Source organism: Aythya ferina, assembly GCF_964211825.1.
Source record: "Aythya ferina genome assembly, chromosome: 16".
Taxonomy (NCBI): Eukaryota; Metazoa; Chordata; class Aves; order Anseriformes; family Anatidae; genus Aythya; species Aythya ferina.
Genome location: NC_140315.1, coordinates 1723415 through 1743259, shown reverse-complemented (window position 1 = coordinate 1743259; position 19845 = coordinate 1723415). Strand labels below are relative to the sequence as shown.

At 62.0% G+C, this 19845-nt stretch overlaps 1 protein-coding gene across 2 annotated transcripts; it reads left to right on the top strand.

Annotated features, from left to right (window-relative positions):
* The first annotated feature begins 233 nt into the window (after positions 1 to 233).
* SAMD10 (sterile alpha motif domain containing 10) lies at positions 234 to 11691 on the top strand. Of its 2 annotated transcripts, none has more exons than XM_084537793.1 (5): positions 234 to 310; positions 4698 to 4891; positions 7408 to 7576; positions 9451 to 9591; positions 10673 to 11691. In XM_084537793.1, exons 1-5 carry the CDS (start codon positions 280 to 282, stop codon positions 10735 to 10737), a joined length of 600 nt encoding a protein of 199 aa, XP_084393919.1. In that variant the 5' UTR covers positions 234 to 279; the 3' UTR covers positions 10738 to 11691. The 2 variants fall into 2 exon arrangements, with proteins under 2 accessions (XP_084393919.1, XP_084393920.1); XM_084537794.1 differs by having other exon boundaries at positions 10630 to 11691.
* The last annotated feature ends 8154 nt before the right edge of the window (positions 11692 to 19845 follow it).

The window sequence follows — 19845 nt, the reverse complement described above, 5'->3', positions numbered from 1 at the left end:
CTTCCTCTCCTTGGGGGGGCGCTGATGCTGGAAAGGGGGGGACCCCGGGCTACATGGCTAGGGGGGAGAATCGGGGGTCTCCGGGGGCACCGGCAGCCCCGGGAGGGGAGCAGAGGGGTGAATTCGGGGCGGATCGGCGGGCGGAGCGCACACCGGGGGGTGGCGGAGCGCGGCGCCGCCCCCGGAGCGGGCACCGGGGCGGGGCGCGCCGGGAGCTCCCGGTGCCGGCGGCGGCGCTGGGGGGCGCGGGGGCTCCGTCCCCCCCCTCCGGAGCGGAGGATGAGCTGCGGCGACGCCAAGGACATGGAAGGTAGCGGGGATGGAGGAGCCGGGGATGGGGATGGGGATGTGGAGGGGGGGGGCTCAGGTGCGCAGCGGGACTCCCCCAAAATCCCCGGCAGGAACGCAGGGGGGCTTCGTGGCCATCCTCGGGGGGTGCCCCCCAGCCTCAGAGCCCCCCCCAGCCGCCTCCTTCTGTCCCCGGTGTGTGCTTCGTGCTGGGCTCTGCCCTCTCCATGCCGGGGGTGCTGCCTGTCCCCCCCCCTGAGCTGTCCCCGCCACCCCAGGGGTCTGTCCCCAGCCTTGGGGATTTTGCTTTCTGTGCCCCCTCCTCCAGCCCTGGGCTCTGCCCCTTCCATCCATGGTGACCATCCGTCCCCAGCCTTATCCCCAATTTTTTTTTTTTTTGGGGGGGGACACCAATAAAACGGGATGGGAAATTTGGCTGGAGAGGGGTGGGTGCCAGGGCAGGGGAGGCCGGAGGGGGGCTGGAGCAGGATGGGACCCCCAGGAGGGGCTCGTGGGGGTGGAAGGGGCTCGCTGCAGGCCGGGGTGCCCGTGCCATTGGGCTTCTTCCCTGCCTGCACCCCCCCCCAGGGCACCCGACCCCATCCTGGGGTGCTCAGGGACCTCCTGGAGGTGTCCCCGGGGTGCAGGAGCACCCCCAAAACCACACACAGCCCCAAAAGGCTGTGCCCCAGGGCTCCCATTACAGGGCTGTGCACCCCATAGCCCTGCTCCGGGGTGGGCAGCACCCCCATGGATCCCCCAGCTTCATGGGCAGGGGGAGCACGGAAGGGGCAGCTGCATTTTGTCCCCTTCCTCCTCCTGCAGAGAGCAGCTGTGGGCTCGAGCTCTGTCCCCAGGCGCATGAGGGGCTCAGGATTTGAGCTCCGTGAGCAGGGAATTAATTACGAGGAAGGTGCTGGGATGATGCTCAGCGCGGTGAGGTCCTGAGCCAAGCACGCCCTGGGGATGCCACGGAGAGGCTGGAGCTCCCGGGTGTTGATCCTCTGCTTGGGATTTGTCTTGTCCTCCTCGGGGCCAGCAGGTTTTGGGGAATGGCTCAGGGCAGGACCCGGTCCCTAGGGACATTACACGGGGACGGCTTCACACACGGGGTGCCCCAGGGGTCCCGGGGAGCGGTGCTGTGCCCCTGGGGCCGGGGGCTGGGGGACTCCATCCCTGCGAGCAGCAGCTCTGCCCTGCACCACGTGGAAGCGACGCAGGGGAGCGGGGCAATGGCAGCACCAGCTGGGCTCGTGGCTCACGTGGGTGCTGCCGAAAGCACGACAAAACCCCTGGAGAGCAGCCCCACGAGCAGAGCCTGTGCTGAGTCGTCCTGTCCCCCTCGTCCCGGGAGCAGCTCCTGCAAAATCCTCCCCAAATCCCTCTGCGTGGCTGCCAGCAAACCTCTGGCACCATTTGGTGCCCGATGTCCCTTCCCCTGGGAGGCAGCAGGAGCCGGCACGCTGATGGGGTTTTGCAGCGGGGTTTGCTCCCTGCAGCGGGGTTCCCCTGGGTCTCCGCTCTGCTCCCCGTGCCCCCCACTTCTCCCCGTGCCCCTCGCCTGCAAACACATCCCTGCAGCAGGGCAGGTCTGTGGGACACCAGAGGCGCAGGACGAGGCTGTGCTGGAAACCAGTGGCAAAGGGATCCGGTGCTGGGCTCCCCGCACCCCTGCGCCTCGCTCCGTGCACCCTTAAGGTGTGAAGTTGGCTGATTTTGGCCGATTTCCCCCTTTTTTTTTTGAGGTCTCAGTCTCAGGAGGTTCCCATCCACCTCTCCCCAGCCTAAAAACGCCGAGAAGGGGGCAGACACAGAGTGCCCATCGCTGCCCCCCGTGCGCCCTCCCTCTGCCCGCCCCGCGCTCCTGGAGGGGTGCCCAAAAGAAAAGAAAGAAGCCACCGAGGGAAAAGGAGCCCGCAGCCATTCCCAAGCCTGCGGGGGGACCGAGCCAGCAGCAAGGCACCCACCCCACAGAGCTGGCAGAAGAACCAGAAAGGGGACAGCAGCCTGGCTCGTGGGAATTCGGGAAGGCTGAACCCCCCCCCTGACCCCAGTGTGCCCAAAAGGAGCCCCCCTAGGGTCCTGGGGGCAGGGTGGCTCAGGGCCATGTGGGATTTTGCCACGGTTTTGCCCATCCCAAGGCGCTTTGATGCCCGGCCACTTGCTGGCACCGCTCAGCCCCCACCCCATAGCCCCCTCCCGTCCCAATTCCAGCTGCCCAAACCCCCCCCCAACCCCGGATTAAGCAGGGGCACACGGGGCGAGCGCGGAGCAGATTCAGATCAAACAACACCGGGGGGGGGATTAAAGCCTTTGGGAGGTGCTGGCGGCGCAGCCAGCGGGACACTGGGGACGGGGGCTGCGTGGGGGCGATTCCTGTGTGCGTGTCCCCCCCTCCCCGAGCAAAACGGCCTCGAGCCGGAGCTGGGGCGAGCGTGCGGCCGCCGCTTATTGGCAGGAGGACGGGGAGGCAGCGAGAGGAGGCAGTCAGGTGTGGAAGAGGCAATGAGGGGAGGAAGGGATGGAGCTGCGCTCGTGACAGCCGGGTGCCGAGCGCGGGCGCGCAGCCCTCCCCCCTGCCAGCATGCAGCAGGGCCGCCCGTCCCTCTGCTGCGTCTCCGCTGTCCGCAGCTCGCGGGGTGCCCCTGAGCCAGGTGAGGGGGGCACGGGGCTTCTGGGGGGGCTGCTGGTGCACCCCAGGGTGCGGGTGCAGCCTCTGGCTCAGCAGAAAGAGGGGTGGAGGGGATGGAGAGGCTCGCGGGGTTTTGGGGGGAAGGATGGGTGCGCTGCTAGTGGGGGCACGGGGAGGAGAGGGAGGCTCGTGGCGGGCATGGGGGCTCCTCTCCCTGTGACCCCTCCCTGTTTCAATGTGTCTGAGCCTTGTGCCATGGCTCAGAGCTCTCTCCTCTCACCTGCACCAGGAATTTGGGGTCCCTGGAGGTGGGCGTGAGGAGCTGGGGAGGTGCTGGGGGGGCTCTGGGCTGCGCCACGGCCACTGCAGCCCCTGCCACGGAGCAGAGCCTCCGACGCTCCCTGCTCTGCCATATTCCAGGCTGGTTTCCCCCCCTTGCTTCCCCCCTCTCCCATCTGCTCCCTCTCTGTCTCCCCTGCCTCGCCTCCAGCCCCGTTTGTTCGGGGGGGGGGGGGTGGAGATGCCCACGTCCAGCTGCTCCCCATGGGTCCCCCAGCCCAGCCCCGCGTCCCCCTGGTGCTCAGCGTCCCCGTGGGGCTCGGTTCCGTTTCTCTCCTGCCAAATCCCCTGCTCAAGGGCAAGCCCTTGCCGTATGAGAGCGGCTGAGCACAAAGTTTTATGGCTAAGCCGTAATTTCCTGCCGGTGGGGTTAGCAGGGGACAGCTTGGTGGCGGTGCCGGGAAGGGGCACTGCACCCGGAGCCGGGTGCCTGCTGTTTTCGGCTCCCATCCACGTCCCCAGCCTCAGTCCCCGGCCAGGTGCCCCCTTTGGGCTGTTCTCAGATCCCCTTGGGTCATCCCCAGCTCCGGCCTCTCCTCCTGGGAGGCTGCTCTGGAGCTGAAGCCCTCGCGGAGCCAAGTCTGACGCTCGGCTTCTCATTTTCCGCTTCCCGCACTGATCCCGCGCCTCCAGTCCTCAGGCAGGTTTATTTCTGTCCCGGCCATAAATCCAAGGGGCACCGCTCACATCCCGCTTCCCCCCTGCCCAAAGGAGCACAGGAGGACCCCGTGAAACCTTAAAACCCCTGGGGACGAGCAGCAGTGGCTGTTCCCAAGCCCCATCACCCTCCACCCTTGGTTATTTTTCACTGTGGATCGTGTCTCATCACTGTTTTTTTGTGGGGTTTTGCTGTGCCTGGCTCACTGGGGTCAAAGCAGGTGCTGGGGGATGCTCGGGTCTCTTATCCCCATCCAGCTGCCCCTATCCATGTGTATCCTACAGCAGCAGGCGGCCCCTTCGCCCCCCAGCTCCGGCGGGGAGCTTTGCACCTTCATCACCACGCAATTAGATGTAGTCTGAGCTCATTAAAAGGGGCGAGGGACAACAAGTGGCCGTTGCTGATGGGTTGTGTGTGCCGGTTGTCACCTGGGTGAGCGCCACCGGGGTGCCCAGGGTGGGTTTTGTCCCCCCGGGACCTCTCCAGCCCTCGGTGGGGACGGATCCAGTTCGGTCTGTGGAAACCGGCTGCGCTCTTCCCCTTTACGTGCCACACCGATGAGAAAAAAAAGGGTTTTCTGATGTTTTTTTCCCCCCTAGCGAGGTGCTGATGGAGAGGGAGGGGATTCCAGCAGTGGGGACAACCAGGTCCATCAGGACACGGGGCTTCAGCCCTGGGGCAAAAAGCAGCATTTCTGGGCAACGCCGCGGGGCGCGGCGCGGACGGACGCAGCCACCGCCGCCGCCGCCACCTCTCGCTCCCTTTTTCCACCCCCCCCAGCCGCCGCCGCCGCCGCCGCTCACTTCAGCTTCTGCCGCAGCCTCCTGGAGCACACGGTGTCGGCCGAAAACCTCAGCTACCGCCTGCAGCGCAGCCCCGGCACCAGCCTCACCTGGCACGACGGCCGCAGCCAGCGCTCGGAGGGCGCCCGCGCCGTCAAGCTCCTGCGCCAGCCGGGCACCGAGGGCGCGCAGGTACCCGCGGGGTTATGGGGTTGCCATCGTCCCCACGGCTTTGAGGGGGAGTGAGCGCCTCGTTTTCCCCCCCCCCGGGAGGTGTTTTTTTTGCAGGGTCAGGCCTTTAGGGGGTTGGGGTTTGGGGGTTATTTGGTAAGGGGTGGGTTAAGGGGGTGGGGTGTGGGGGGTGAGCCCGGCGCATCGCTGATTCCATGTTCGGAGGTGGAAGTTGGCACGGCTCTGCAGGAAATGTGCCAGCACCGAATTTCTTATATTGCCTTAAAATCTCGGAGCGTTCTGGCGTGTGGTTTAGGAGGAAATGCTCCAAACCTGGCTAAAATCCTGGACTTTATTGCGTGAATGCGCGTGGCTGAAGCAGCGAGCCCCAAGTTCCCAGCCTTCGCTTCCCTCCCTGCCTCTGTGCTGCCATGGGAGGGAGCAGGAAGGGTCCCCGGTGCTTGGAAACCCCAAATGTCTACAGCTTCACAGCTTTTGGTGCTTCTTGAACCCGAGCTGCTGATGGCGTGAGGACAGGGCAGCAGCAACGTGGAGCCCTTGGGAGAGGCGTTCGGAGGCTGCAAATCCAGCCGGTGACTGCTGGGGAGAAAACCTGGGAGATAAAAGGGCACAGACCCCACGGGGGGACGCGTTCACCTGCTGGGGACCTGCCAGAGAGGAGCAGGGCCCCGTGGTCACACCAGGATCCTCCTGGAGCAGCAGCAGGGTCTTTGTCCCCCACCTCTGCACGGGGAGAGTGACACAGCAGCCGCTCTCCAGGCTGCTGCGCTTCTCTTGTCCCCCCTGTCTACCTCCAAGTGCCTCCCAGCGGGGTTTAGGGGTACAAATCAAGCCTTTAATCGTGCCACAAACAAGAGAAAACGCCCCAGGGACCGGAGGTGACGCCAGTTGCTGGCTGCAGGTCCCCACGCAGCGGCGCGGGGACGGCTCCCCCCGGGCACCCCCGGCTCCTGGGCACCGCTCCTGCCTGCTCGCCTCCACTGCCAGCCTCTGCCTTCACGGCTGAGGCTTCATCAGAGAGACAGCGCGGCTCAGCCGCCTGGAAAACGCAGCCCGGTGCTCGTTATCTCCCCGTCCCTGCCTCCAGGAGCCGGCGGGGGCCGCGTCCCGCAGCTCGCGGCCGCGCGCTCGGATAGCTGCCGTAGGTAGCGGTGGTGGAGGCAGGCTCTGCGCTTCTCATCGTGGCTCGGAAGGGAACCCCGAGCACGCAGCCCCACAGAGCCCACCCCCCAGGACCCCCGTTGTGCCAGCCTGAAGCTGGGTGGGAAATTTCCTCTGCTGGAAACCCTGCAGAGCCCAGCCGGGGAGCACTCGAGCTTCACCTCGTGGCTGTACTCTGCTGCAGGACGGCCTCTGGTTATTTATCCACCACCTCCCAGCTTTGCCTTCTTCCCTCTTGTCTCCTGTGGCCACAGCGAGGTCTGCTCGGTCCCTTTATGGCCCCAAATGCACCTCCTGCACTTTTGCTTTTGCTGAGCCCAGGGGATGCAGCACCACGCACACCCCAGGGCGCACCGGAGCATCCCAAACCCCTCCAACCCTCTGCCACCTCCTGTTCGCCACCACCCGGGGACGTGCTATTAGTTTCAGCAACCGCAGGATGTCTGGAGCCCCCGTTACACTAATTATCTCTGCTCCTCTATTAGGCATGCTTAATTAGCCGATGTTCACACATCGAGGTCGGCGCTGGCGCACCGCGGTCCGAGTGGTGCCGCCGGGTCCCCGTGTCGGCTCCTTGTCCCTTTGCTGCCCTGGACGTGGGACAGGAGCATCCTTGGAGGGACCCCGGGACCCCCGTCCCCTCCTGCTCAGCACCAGCACGGATGGGGCTCCTCCTGCAGCCCCAGCTCCACGTGAGCTGTGCCCCCGGTGCCACGCTGAGCCCACTGAAGCGATGTTCACCGGCCCCACGCTCGTGCAGAGGATGAGGACGAGTCCTCAGCATCGCTGCGCTGACCCTGTGCCCCTCTCCGCAGCCCCCTGGCTTCTCCCCCAGGAGCTAAACCCAAGAAATTCGGGCTTTGGCGCGCCCCTTCCCCACCCAGAATGTGGCATCCGCCCGGGCAGGCGCTGGCGTGCCAGAAGTAGCCTCGTTTCCTCGTGCTGTTCCAGCTTTTGGGGTTTGATTTGGCTGCACGCTGAGATAAATCCAAGCTGCAGCAGCCCGGGGAGGCTGCAGGTGCCGTGACACGGGCGAGGAAACGGAGCCAGCAGGTCTGGATGCTCCAGCACCACGCCGGGCTGCGCAGCGACGGATGCGGCACGTGCGCCCCAGCTCTCCGTTAGCATCCCCGGGGGGACATTGGGGACCTCCAAGGTGGCACCCAAGGGTGGCCCTAAACCCATGCAACACCCTGCTGGGCCACAAGGCTCCCGGGGAGCTGCGGCTGGATTCCTGCTGCTTCATCTGAAGGGAACATCCCGGGCAGACGGGCTGCATCCCACCTCGATGCTTTACTCCTCGTGGCGCCGAGCCCTACAGACGCCTCCCTTCTCCCCCCTTTTTTCCCCTATAGGGCCGTGGCTGCGATCATTATGGGATCTACCACACCAGCCCCACGCTGGGCAGCCTTACCAAGCCTGTGGTGCTCTGGACACAGCAGGATGTGTGCCGATGGCTGAAGAAGCACTGCCCGCACAACTACCTGGTCTACGTCGAGGCTTTCTCGCACCACGCCATCACAGGTGCTGCCCCTCGGGGTCTCCTCGCGCAGGTTTTTGGGGGGTTGGGGTCTGGGGCAGGCTTTGTTTCTGCCCCCCTAAATGGTGAGATTTGGGATGGTGGCTTTGGGATGGTGGCTGTGGGATGGTGGCTTTGGGGTGGTGTTTTTGGGGTGGTGTTTTTGGGATGGTGGCTGTGGGATGGTGTTTTTGGGATGGTGGCTTTGGGGTGGTGTTTTTGGGATGGTGTTTTTGGGATGGTGGCTTTGGGGTGATGTTTTTGGGATGGTGTTATTGGGATGGTGTTATTGGGATGGTGTTTTTGGGATGGTGGCTGTGGGATGGTGTTTTTGGGATGGTGGCTTTAGGATGGTGTTTTTGGGGTGGTATTTTTGGGATGGTGGCTATGGGATGGTGTTTTTGGGATGGTGGCTTTAGGATGATGTTTTTGGGATGGTGTTTTTGGGATGGTGGTTTTGACCCTTAACTACCAGTTTTGTCCCCATCCCACCACGACACACCCATGGCCGGGCACAGCTCCTCAGAGCTCTGTAGGGTCAGGGCAGCATAGAGAGCTGCAGCTCCGTGCCCTTGAGGGATGTCAAGCCCTAATGCAAGAGCTCAGCGAGCCCTTGTGTGGGAAATAAAGGGAGCATTAGCCGGGAAGCGAGGACAAAAGCTTGGTGGTGAATCCCTCCTCTAATAGCCCCTGGACTGGAGGAGAGTGGCTGCGTGGGGATGGGGGGGCAGTGGTGCTAATGGGTTTTGATGGGTGCCCCATTTCCCCTGGCCGCCAGCCTGTGTGTGGGGTCAGGAGAATGCGTCCTGATGCGGGAGGTGGAGCGGAGAAAAGGAGAAAAATGGAGAAATGGAGAAAGGGAGAAATGGAAAGCCCCTGCCCGCAGGGATGGGTTACATGATCACTGGAGCCAGCACCTTGTCCTGGGGCTGGCACCTCGAGCTGCCACCCCGTGCGCTCCAAAAACAGGGTCACCCGTTTTTGGGGTGAGGCCAGGGTACTCGGTGTGAGGCTTCTGTCCCGTCCCATCCCATCCCATCCCATCCCATCCCATCCCATCCCATCCCATCCCATCCCATCATTCCCATCCCTTCCTATCCTATCCTATCCTACCCTATCCTATCCTACCCTATCCTATGCTACCCTATCCTATCCATCCCATCCCATGCCATCCCATCCATCTGATCCTATTCCATCCATCCCATCCCATTCCATCCCATCCCATCCCATCATTCCCATCCCTTCCTATCCTACCCTACCCTATCCTATCCATCCCATCCCATCCCATCCCATCCCATCATTCCCATCCCATCCCATCCCTCCGATCCTATTCCATCCATCCCATCCCATCCCATCCCATCCCATCCATCTGATCCTATTCCATCCATCCCATCCCATCCATATGATCCCATCCCATCCCTCCAATCCTATTCCATCCATCCCATCCCATCCCATCCCATTCCATTCATCCCATCCCATCCCATCCCATCCCTCTGATCCTATTCCATCCATCCTATCACATCCCATCCCTCCGATCCTATTCCATCCATCCCATCCCATCCCTCCGATCCTATTCCATCCATCCTATCCCATCCCATCCCTCCGATCCTATTCCATCCATCCCATTCCATCCCATCCATCTGATCCCATCCCATCCCATCCCATCCCATCCCATCCCATCCCATCCCATTCCATCCATCCCATCCCATCCCATCCCATCCCATCCTCCTTCCCTACAGACCGGCTCCGTAGGCCAGAAACATTTAGGATTTTTAGCATTCCACCCCTCTCCCTTTTCCCTGCTCCCACCACACACACGTGTGTGCGTGCGTGTGCCCCCCCCCCGGGGGCGTGGTGCTGAGCAGCGCTGTGCTTGCAGGTCGGGCGCTGCTGCGGCTCAACGGGGAGAAGCTGCAGCGCATGGGCATCGCGCACGAGGCGCAGCGCCAGGAGGTCCTGCAGCAGGTCCTGCAGCTCCAGGTGCGCGAGGAGGTCCGAAACCTGCAGCTGCTCAGCCAAGGTAGGCGGGGAGGGCAGGGAGGAGAACCCCGGGAGGTCGTGCCCCTCTGTGGCCAGGTGGGTGAAAAGGAGAGCGGTGGTGGCGAAAGCCAAGGCCACCCAGCCACCGGCACGGTGCTGGGGCAAATCCAGCCCGTGCTGCAGCTGGGGTGGGCTGTGGTGCACAGGGAGAGGTTGCGGTGCTCAGGGACAGGTTGTGGCACACAGGACAGGTTGTGGAGGACAGGGACAGGTTGTGGAGCACAGGGGCAGGTCCTGGTGCATAGGGACAGGTCGTGGCGCACAGGGATAGTTTGTGGCACACAGGGACAGGTCGTGGCACATAGGTCATGGAGCACAGGGACAGGTTATGGTGCACGGGGACAGGTCCTGGAGCACAGGGACAGGTTGCAATGGCCAGGGACAGGTTGTGGAGCACAGGGACAGCTTGTGGCACGCAGGGACAGCTTGTGGCACGCAGGGACAGGTCGTGGCACACGGGTCGTGGAGCACAGGGACAGATTGTGGCACACAGGGAGAGGTCACAGTGCACAGGGACAGGTCATGGCACACAGGGACAGGTCCTGGTGCACAGGGACAGGTTGCAATGCCCAGGGACAAGTCGTGGAGCACAGGGACAGGTCATGGTGCACAGGGACAAGTTGTGACACACAGGGACAGGTCGTGGTACACAGGGAGAGGTCGTGGAGCACAGGGACAGCTTGTGGCACGAAGGGACAGGTCGTGGCACACAGGTCGTGGAGCACAGGGACAGGTTACGGTGCACAGGAGCAGGTAGTGAAGCACAGGGAGAGGTTGTGGTACACAGGGACAGGTCCTGGTGCACAGGGACACGTTGCAATGCCCAGGGACAAGTCGTGGTGCACAGGGACAGCTTGTGGCACGCAGGGACAGGTTGCAGTGCACAGGGACAGGCCGTGGAGCACAGCACCAATTCCCCTGGTGGCAACTGGCATTGAGAGGACGATGCTCTCCAGGGCTGGCTCCCCCGTGCCACCCTGCAGGCTGTTTATTCCTTCCTCTCCCCTCCTTGTTCCAGCGTCTTTTGGAAATGTCTCCTAGCTGCTCCGTCTGTTTGGCAGATTGTACCAGCACTGTGAACCGAGCACCTCTGGGATGGACTGTGCACCGCAGATACGAGACCTGAACCGCGTGCTTGGAATACGAAGAGGCAGCTTCCCAGCCACTCCGGGGCTTCTCTCTTTCTTCCTCTCTCTTTTCTTTTCTACGAACACGTCGCTGCGCAGAGCTGGGCTGCTTCCTCCAGCAGACGAGGCTCCCAGCCAGAGGAAGAGGAGCAGAACAGCCCCAGGGATGGATCAGCTCCTGCCCGTCTGAGCCTGACCCCTCGCAGGGGGAAATTACGGAGAGAAGGCGGTGACGAGAGGGGCTCAGCAGTGCCGACAGCCTGAGCACGGCCACCCCTGGGACAGATTGGAGCCACCCACGGGACGCTGAAACCTCGGGCACGTGAGTGGTGTCCCAGCACCTGGAGGCTCTCGGCACGGCTGGGGAGTGCTCCAGGCTCTGCCTGTGTCAATGCCTCGGAGCTTGTTCGGGGAGCTTTAGCTTTCTCCTCAGGCTGGGCTGTCTTCCAGTGGCCCGGGAGATAACGTCGGTAGCGAATAATGTGACCCCATCGGGCAAAAAAAACAAGAAGCAGAGCAGAGTCACCAGCGCCTGGCTCCACTTTGTGAATTAAAGAGGAGCTGAGGCACCGAGGGCAGCAACCCAGGGGTTGGCACGCCGCGGCCAGGCTCCGGAGGACGCTGCGCCAGGAGCTCTCCGCGTCCTTCTCCGTCCGTGTGCCCAGCCTCCCATCCTCGTCCCAGGGTTTTATTTATTTCCCCCTCCCAATGCTGGCCGGGCTCCTTGCAGAGCTCTGCCTCCACAGGGCTTTTGCAAAAGCCTGGGGCTGGTGGCGGTGCCACCGATGCCAGCAGCATCCCGATAACCCGGCTGATGATTTTTTGGGTTCCTGCCGAGCCGGCAGGCAGCACCCCAGGGCCACGGGGACTTGGCAGAGGTGGGTGCCCGGGAGCCAGTGGCCGCCGTGCACCGCCGCCTCCTGCTGTGTGAATAAAATCAGACTGGTGTTTTAGTGTGCTGGTCTCCTGGCTCGTCCCACGGTTTGACCCGTTCCCTGGCACACCTGGCAGCAGATTTCCACGGAGGTGGACGAGCAGAAAAATTGCTGTTTGCTCAGGACTAGCAAAAATCATGATGAAACCCAAAGGTTTTTGGTCTCCCTGATGAAACCCCCAAGATAAATGTTCCTCAGGGTGCTCCAGGCACGTGGAGGTGCCCAAAGGGTGGCACCCGGTGTGCAGGAGGCTGATGTCCATTTGTGTGCTGCCCTTGCTGCAGGCAGAGAGCCCCAGGACCCGTTTGCAGGCAGCCCCCCTGCCTGGGGGGCTCCGCCGCTCACAGCCCCTCACCTCCCTGCGAGCGCACAGCAATCTGAATTTCTTCTGCTGCTGCTGACCTTTTCAAAAATGCAGCCAAATTGGCTCCCCTCACCTCGCTAGGACTTCACCGGCAACAAAGCCGAGCGAGTTTATTGAATTTTAAGAAAAAGAAAGAAAACAATCGGGGGGGAAAAAAAAAATGATCTCTCCTGCAGCGGCGGGGCTGGTGCCAGCGCTCCTGGCCGTGGGCTGTGCCGAGCCGGCCACGGTGCGCAGCAGAGCCCTGAGCAGGATGAGGCCCCATCACCTCCTGATGCATCCCCTGTTAAATCTCTGAGCCTGGTCAGAGCAGGGTTAACTAAAGATTGGGTAAGAAAACCCGTGGAGAAAAGCCAGCTTGATTTTTCCACCTTTTCCCTGCCCTGGCGGTGGGGAGCGGGGAGTGGAGGCAGCCGGCCGGTGGCACCGGGGTGGCCAGCACTTGGTGACCGTCCCCATGGGGCCGGGTGCTCTGTCCCGGAGCAGCCCCTGGCTGCTGGGCTCCTGCTGCGGGCGAGCATCGTTAGAGGGAGATGCTGAGCTTTTTTGGGAGAGCTCCAGAGAGGCGAGGAGGAGAAATGGCTTCTCTCTCTCTGGGGAGCTGCTTCGGGCTACGCTCGCGCAGCGGTTCGGTGGCAGTTTTGCAGTCAGGGGGCACAGAGCGGGGCTGCGGCTGTGTGGGGCCAACCGTGACCCCATGGAGCCCCCCCAGTCCATCCCCAAGGCCCCGCTGTCCTTTGCTGGGACCCCTTTTCCAGCTCCCTCTGCCACGTCCACCCACTCCAAGCTGCGCTCCGGCTCCTTCTGGCTCCTCTCCTGCCACCGAGCGCAGGGACCCCATGGAGAACCCTCAGGTACCGGGGTGCCCACCCCATTTCTGGGGTGCCGAGGGCAATATCTCTGCTTTTCTCTGCACCTGCTGCAGCTGGAGCAGCCTGGATCTCACACGAGGAGGAAGAAGGAGGCAGGAACCCCACCAGCACCCGTGGCTGAGCGCAAAGCACGGCCCTCCTGCGGGGTCCCTATGGCCCACCGAGGGCTTCCTGCTGAGGACAGGGCTGGAGGAGCTGCAGGCAGGGCAAGGGGGTGCCCCGGCCCCCCTAAAAGCTGTCCTAATGGGGTGAGAGCCGGCTGAGCCTTCATCCCCACCAGGATGAGGATGGGGAGCTCGGAGCATCCCCTGAGCCGGCTCCGGACACGGGTCCTGCGCTGCGCAAGTGTCTGGCGCCACCTAATGCCCCCGGGTGTCCCAGGGAGCCGGGCTGGGCTCTGCAGGGACAAATTGGGGGCACCCTGGGCCGGTGGGTGCTGCAATGGGATCACGGGCACGGGAGGGAGAAGGGTGCTCGGGCTGGGCGAGAAAAATGCCCTCGATTTATCTAGCCACTGCTGTTCCAGGCGCTGCCCAAAACCAAGCAGCACCAGGCAATGAAAGGCGGATTCACAGGGCTCAGATTCGTGGAATATTAAAACCAGGCAACAAATAGAGGAGGCAGAGGACAGCAGCGAGCATAAATCAGCCCCGTGAAGCGGGCAGGGGGATGCGGTGGCCGGGCAGGGAACGGCCGCGGTCAGAGCGCACACGACCTGGATGCATCTGATTCACTTCTTCTGCTCTTGGCTGTTTGGTTTTTTTTTGTTTTATTTTGCAGGACAATGAGCTGTTGGCATAAAAAAATAACGGCCCGATTTTTCTGGCCTTAAAAAAAAAAAAGAAAAACCCAGCAATCCCTTCCCAGTGGCAGAGGCAGCTTGCAGATTGCGGTGAGGTTTTTCAAGCAAAGAAGAAAAAAAAAAAAAAAAACACACAACCACAACACAGTTGCACATAGAAAATGCATGCCTAATTTGTCCAAGTAATTACTGAGCCTGGCTTGATGATACAGATACCTCCAGGTCTGAAACGCCGCTGATTGCTGCTCTGATTCAGGAAACGCTCCCCCGACAAGTGCATTCGTGCTTGGCTCCGGAGGCAGCCGTACATTTCCCTGGCTGCGCCGGGCTTTTGGGATGCGATTTGCTGACGGGTGTCAGCAGCTGCTGAAGGGCTCTGCTGAACAGAGGCCAGTTCAGATGCTTCCCTGGCAGGTTATGTGCTCACCCGAATTAGGAACCTGTTCTCCACCTGATGGGTGGCTTTGGGACCGCCACCCGCACCGAAACATCGCCCTCCTGGTGCTCCCGGGCAGGTCTTTAGGAAGGTCCCTGTGCTGGAGACCTGTGGGCACCTGCACAAAGAAAAGATGATGATACTGGGCAGGGAGGAGAAGTCCCAGGTGCTGGTGGCATGTGGCACATCACCAGACCCCACAGCCCTGGGGCAGCAGTGGAGAAGGCAAATGGGGACACCGGGGCTGCCCACGAGGGCTGTGAGTGCGCTCAGCACCCCTAAAGTACCTCAGGAAAGAGCCTGCTGGTGATTGCGAGGCCATTTAGGGGCTGAGGCACAGCAAAACGGCTCCTCCAAGGATGCTGTGACATCCCCAAAGCCCCGTCCCCATCCCAAAGCCCCGTTTCCCTCCCCAGAACCCATCCTGAGGCTCCACTCCCCGTCTCCTGGCCGTGCCCACGCCGCGCATCCAGGACTAATCAATCCTGAATCATTGCTAATGAACCTGGGAACAGCGTCGGGCTGGATCAGGTGCCACTCAGGGCGAGATGGATAATATAATTAAGATTTCCTCAAAGGTCCTGTCTTTCGTACCTTGTTAATTAAGCTGATGCAGGGCCCTCCACGCGGAATGCGTAATGAGAGGCTGCCGGAGACGGAGCTGGCTACGAGCAGGAGGTGACGCTGGCAGAAACGCGGCGCTGAGGACGTTTTGGCAACCTCCCGGGGCTTTGGTTCCCCCGGCTGCTCCCTGCTGAGAAGCTTCTGCCTCCTTTACACCATTCAAGGGGTTGATCACGGCACGAGGACACGGGCAGGGATGAGCCTGACCCCACCTGGAGCTGCAGGAGGAGGCTCAGCACCGCGGCTCGGCAGCATTTGGCCTCCCAAGGGTGCAGCCAGAGCTCTCCTGTGCCCAGGGGAGGCAGGGACCAGGGGATGCTGCAGCTCCTCGCAGCCATCCCCACGGCCCGGGCACATTTTTGGTGCTTGCACTCCTGATGGTGACTTATGACGGCGAATTAATAGGCTCTTAATAAGGGTGACAGTTCCCGTAATTAGAATGTATCGGAGCGGGGATAATTGCTTCATTTCATATTTTTTTTTTTTTTTTGCCCATGTAACTTCCTTCGCTTTTAGGTTCTCATTTTCAGCTCCTAAATGACCGCGGGGAACAATGCCCCCAAACTCTTCCAGGTGGCATCGGGCACCGGAGTGTTTCAGCTGGCCCCTTTTTGGAAAGTTTGGTGCTTGCTTTCGCCACAACATTTCCAGGCTCAGGTAAAAACCTCCAGACCCCCAGCCTGAAGCGAGGAGCTTCATTTCCCATCAGTTGTTGGGTTTATTTCAAACCAGCAGAGATCAGGGGGCTTCTTCACACCTCACAGCTCCGTCCCCAAACCCACTGTCTCCGTCCTGCCCCGCTGTTCCAGGGGGCAGCCCCCATACCTGACCCCCCGGCTTGGGGCAGACTCCCCACAAATCCAATAAGGCCGTGTAAATAATTAATAATGAAATAATTAATAGCAGCAAGCAGAGCTGTAGGGTTTTTGGGAGCATCGTTCCTCTTCAGGCGGGATCCTTCCCCCCATTAACCTCCCCTCTTTGCACCGCAGCCATTTTCCTTCCTCGCCGTATCTGAAATTAAATCAGCTCGGATTTTCTCTCGCTCTTTTTTTTTTTTTTTTTTTTTTCCCTTTTGCTTATATTTGCTGGATGTATTCAAGCACGGGAGGAGAAAGAGAAAGAGAAAAAAAAAAAAAAAAGCCATCAGCATAATTCATAGCTCGCGCAGCCATCTCGGCTCGGGCTCCCGTTTCCAATCAGAGGCCCACGCTGCGCAGCCAGCGCCGTGCAGAAGGAGGCTGGGGATGGCCCGGATGCTGCCTCGCCAGCCACCAGCCATCCTCCCTTTGTTCTGGGATCGCTCTGCTCCAGCCAAAAAGCAGCCCGGCCTCTGCCGTGGGTAGCGGAGAGGAGAGAGGAGCCGTGGGGTTTGGCTCCGAGGGTAGCGGGGAGGGGGGTTTGCGCGCGCTGTGCCCGGCAGCAGCGGTTTGGGGATGGCTCTGGGAAATGTGGGTGTCCCCAAAATGCACCCGGGCACCGCGGTTGTGCTCTTCCCCTCACCTCGTCCTGCCCTGCTCAGCAAAATCCAAGCTCCCAGTCCCTCCCAGTCGCTCCCAGTCCCATCCCCGTGCATCCCAGTGCCCCATTAGAGCTGAGGCTGGTGCTGGCTGGCGGCGCGGGCGCACGTCCTGCACCGGGCTCCTTCTCCCCGCTCTGGCAGCTTTCTGCATGCGTTTCTGCCATGCCCCAAGAGCAGCAGTGGATGAAAGCGGCTCTGTAAATCCAGTGCCAGTTTGATTCCGCAGATTTAATGGTCTGAAGGGCGCTGCTGCAGCCTGTTGGTGTCACCGCGCTTCAAAGTCACCCACCGGGGCAGTGCCCGCTCACCAGCCGGCCCCATTTGGGGTGTGGGGACAGACAAATGGCTTCGGGGACAAACAGCACCGTGTCCCCGACTGCCTCAACACCCATCTGCACCTGGGGAGGACCCAGCAATTTCTGGGCTTTTTCCTGCCTTTCATCTGAGACGGGGGCTTGCACATTTTAATCCGCTGGCCAGGTGCCGTTCGGGTCAGACTGACCCCTGCTGAGCCCCAGGATGGGATTTTTTTTTGGGGTAGTCACCTTGCTTGTTTGTTCCCTGCCACCAACGGGACAGGCACCCTGTGCTCCCTGCCTGGCCAGGCGAGCAGTGTGGGAAGTGCACGAAGGATGGCAGCAGCTCGCTGCACTGCTGCTCCGCCACCGCTGCTCCTGTGCCGGGACCGGGGCTGCTCCAGGAGCATCCGAGCCCCCTGGATTTGTCCCGATGAGGATGTCAGCGTCTTGGCGACATGTGGATGAAATGTGTCGCTGTTCTGGTGGCCCTGCAGCCATCCCAGTTCGCTGAAAGCTGGCTGAGGTCACCAAACCATCGGGCCAGCGGTGACAGGAGGGCTGTCCTCACATCCTGCGCCCCAGCCCTTACAGGTACAGCAAACGGAGAGAGGAGGGGACCCACACGTGTCTGGGAACAAATCCTCCCTCTGACGGAGGATGAGGCCGTGCCCAGCCCCAGCAGGAGCTGCCTGGAGCTTCCCCTGCCCTCTGGAGAGGGCAGAGCCCCCCCCTGCCCACCCCGCTGCTGCCGCCCTCATCCTCAGCTCAGCCCCACCAAGGGAGCAGCCCCAGCGGAGCAAGACCTGAAACGAAAAGGCCTCTGCACAAATATTTATCCGATCCTTGCTCTGTAATTGCTTCCCCCCCCCCTCCTCTCCTCTTCCTGGGGTCCGTATCAATTTAATTTCCATGCTTGCCGGCTTTGACTGCTTCATCCACCACCGCCCAACACCTTCACGGCCGCAGCGCGCACCCGATCGCCTCCCCTCCGCCTCCTCCTGCCTTGTGGGGTGGAAACGGAGAGCTGCAGGGCAGAGCACGGGGGAACCCCAGGTCCCCACGGGTGTCCCCCCCACACCCCCACGCCATCGGCGTGAGCTCCCCTCCGCAAACTGCCCCTTTGGCAGCACCACGGCTCAGGAGGAAGCGCGATGGTTTCTCTCCAGCACGCCAAGGATGGCAGCGCTCATCCTCCCATCCTCCTGCTCTTCCTCATCCTCCTCCTCCTCCTTTTCCTTCTCCTCCTCTTCCTCCTCCTTGTCTCCCCTGCCCTTCCCAGCCGGGCTCTCCCACCCCGGCGCAACCCCGTGCGTGGAAAGCACCACAAAGCACGTCTCCGCATCTGTTCCGCATTTGCTGTTCTTTTCAAGTTCGTTCCTTGGCCCCCCTCCCCTCCTCTCAGCGGGGCCTGAAAATAGTAACTGTGGTCGCCTTCCTGCTGCATTATTCAGGAGTTTCTGTACCTCGACCAGCCGCAGCTGGCCGCTCTCCAAGCCCATCTACAACCTCCGAGGCCGCCGGGCTCCCCAGCCTCTCCCTCTCACCCCCACCCCACACCTTGGGCCGTAAAACCACGCTTTGCAAACGCAGAAAACGAGCGCAGCCTTCAGCAGGAGCATCGTGGCGGGGACAGGGACGGGGACAGGGACGAGGAGCCCCTTCCAAGCTCCTTTTTGCTGTCCTTTGGCTCTGGGGCTGCAGCTCGGCACGCTCGGCAGGAGCACGTGCGGGATGCGCGGGGGCATTCAAGGGCATCCAGGCGCACTTTGAAGCCGCACGACGAGGAGATGTTGAACGTGTTTAGGATGCTCCCGGGTCCCCCCCGGCCACGTCAAGGCTCTTGCCAGCCCCGCTGCAGGTTAATAGCTCTGCTCGCAGGCAGGCCGCTGGCTGGGAAGCGGAGCTCCCTCGGATGCGCCGCGTTTCGTACAAAGGAGGTGGGCTGTGCCTTTCCCTCCCACCCCGCTGCTCACCCTCTGCTCCGCTGATAATAATACCTAGCAATTACACAAAGCTTTACATGCTCTCCGCAGACATTAATTAAGTTCTTTCCCCTCAACGGAGACAAAGAGGGGAACCGGGGGGGGGGAAATCCCAGCTTGCGTTTTAGTGCTGCGATGGTGCAGCGCGGCCGGACCCTGCTCGCACAGGCTGGTGTTCAGCGGTGGCACCGAGGAGCCGCATGCCTAAAGGGGCTTGGATCTGTTATGGGACCACGCTACGGTGCCAGAGACAGCAGGAGAGACATGCCTGGGAGCACAGCTCGGCTGCAAGGTGCTCGTCACCTTCCCCGTGAGCTGGGGATGGCTTCGTGGGGTCCCTGCTCCGTAAAAACAGCGCTGGGAAATCCCCGTCCTGCCGGGCAGAGCGGTGTTTTGCAGCCTTTTGAACCCAAAGACTGCGGCTGCTCGCCCGCGTGGCCTTGGGGACAGGGGAAATGGAGCAGGAACGGAGCCAGGAGCCTCGTCATGTGCTGCTGGTCCGTGCCCAGAGCTGTCTCGGTGATGTGTGACGACGGGCACGGGAAGGCTGGGGGCAGCCCTGGAGATGATGGACACACCGGGCTTCAACCCCACGTGGCGAAATTTGTCGGATTTCCCCCCGATTTGTGGGCAGACACCGAGACGGCGGCACTGCCACCAGCCCCGTGGGGTGACACGGAGCTGGGAAAACCGGGGGGAAAGCTTCGTGTGTTGGGGGCTGTGTGGGGTGGGTGCTTAAAGCCTCGGGCCGTGGGGATGTTTCGATGTAGAGCTTGGGGCTATGGTTTAGTGGAGGACTGTTGGTGTTAGGACAGAGGTTGGGCTCGATGATCGTGGGGTCTCTTCCAACCTCGAAATTCGGTGTGATTCTGGGTGATGCTCAGCGGCACCGCTCCCACAAACCAAACCAGTTTCTAACTGGGATGGTCCCAGTGGGTATGCTGGGTGTGTGACGATGCATCTCAGGCCTCCAGCACCAACTTTGGCCATAAAAACGAGGCCGAGTGAGGCCGTGTCCCCCTGACGGGTCGGTGCCGGACCCCTTTGGTGGTGCCAGCCCCCACCACAGGCACTCGAGGCGCACCCTCGGGTGCCCCCCGCCACCCACCGGGAGGCACCGGGGGGCACCGGGGGGCACCGTGAGGAGGCCTCAGAGGGCCTGGAAGCCTCCTCGCCCCCTGAGGGCACCGGGACAGCACCGGGGCCTCCTTTTAACCCCCTCCGGGTGTCCCGGAGCCATGAGGGGGGCGCTCCCCGGGGCCCGCCCTACC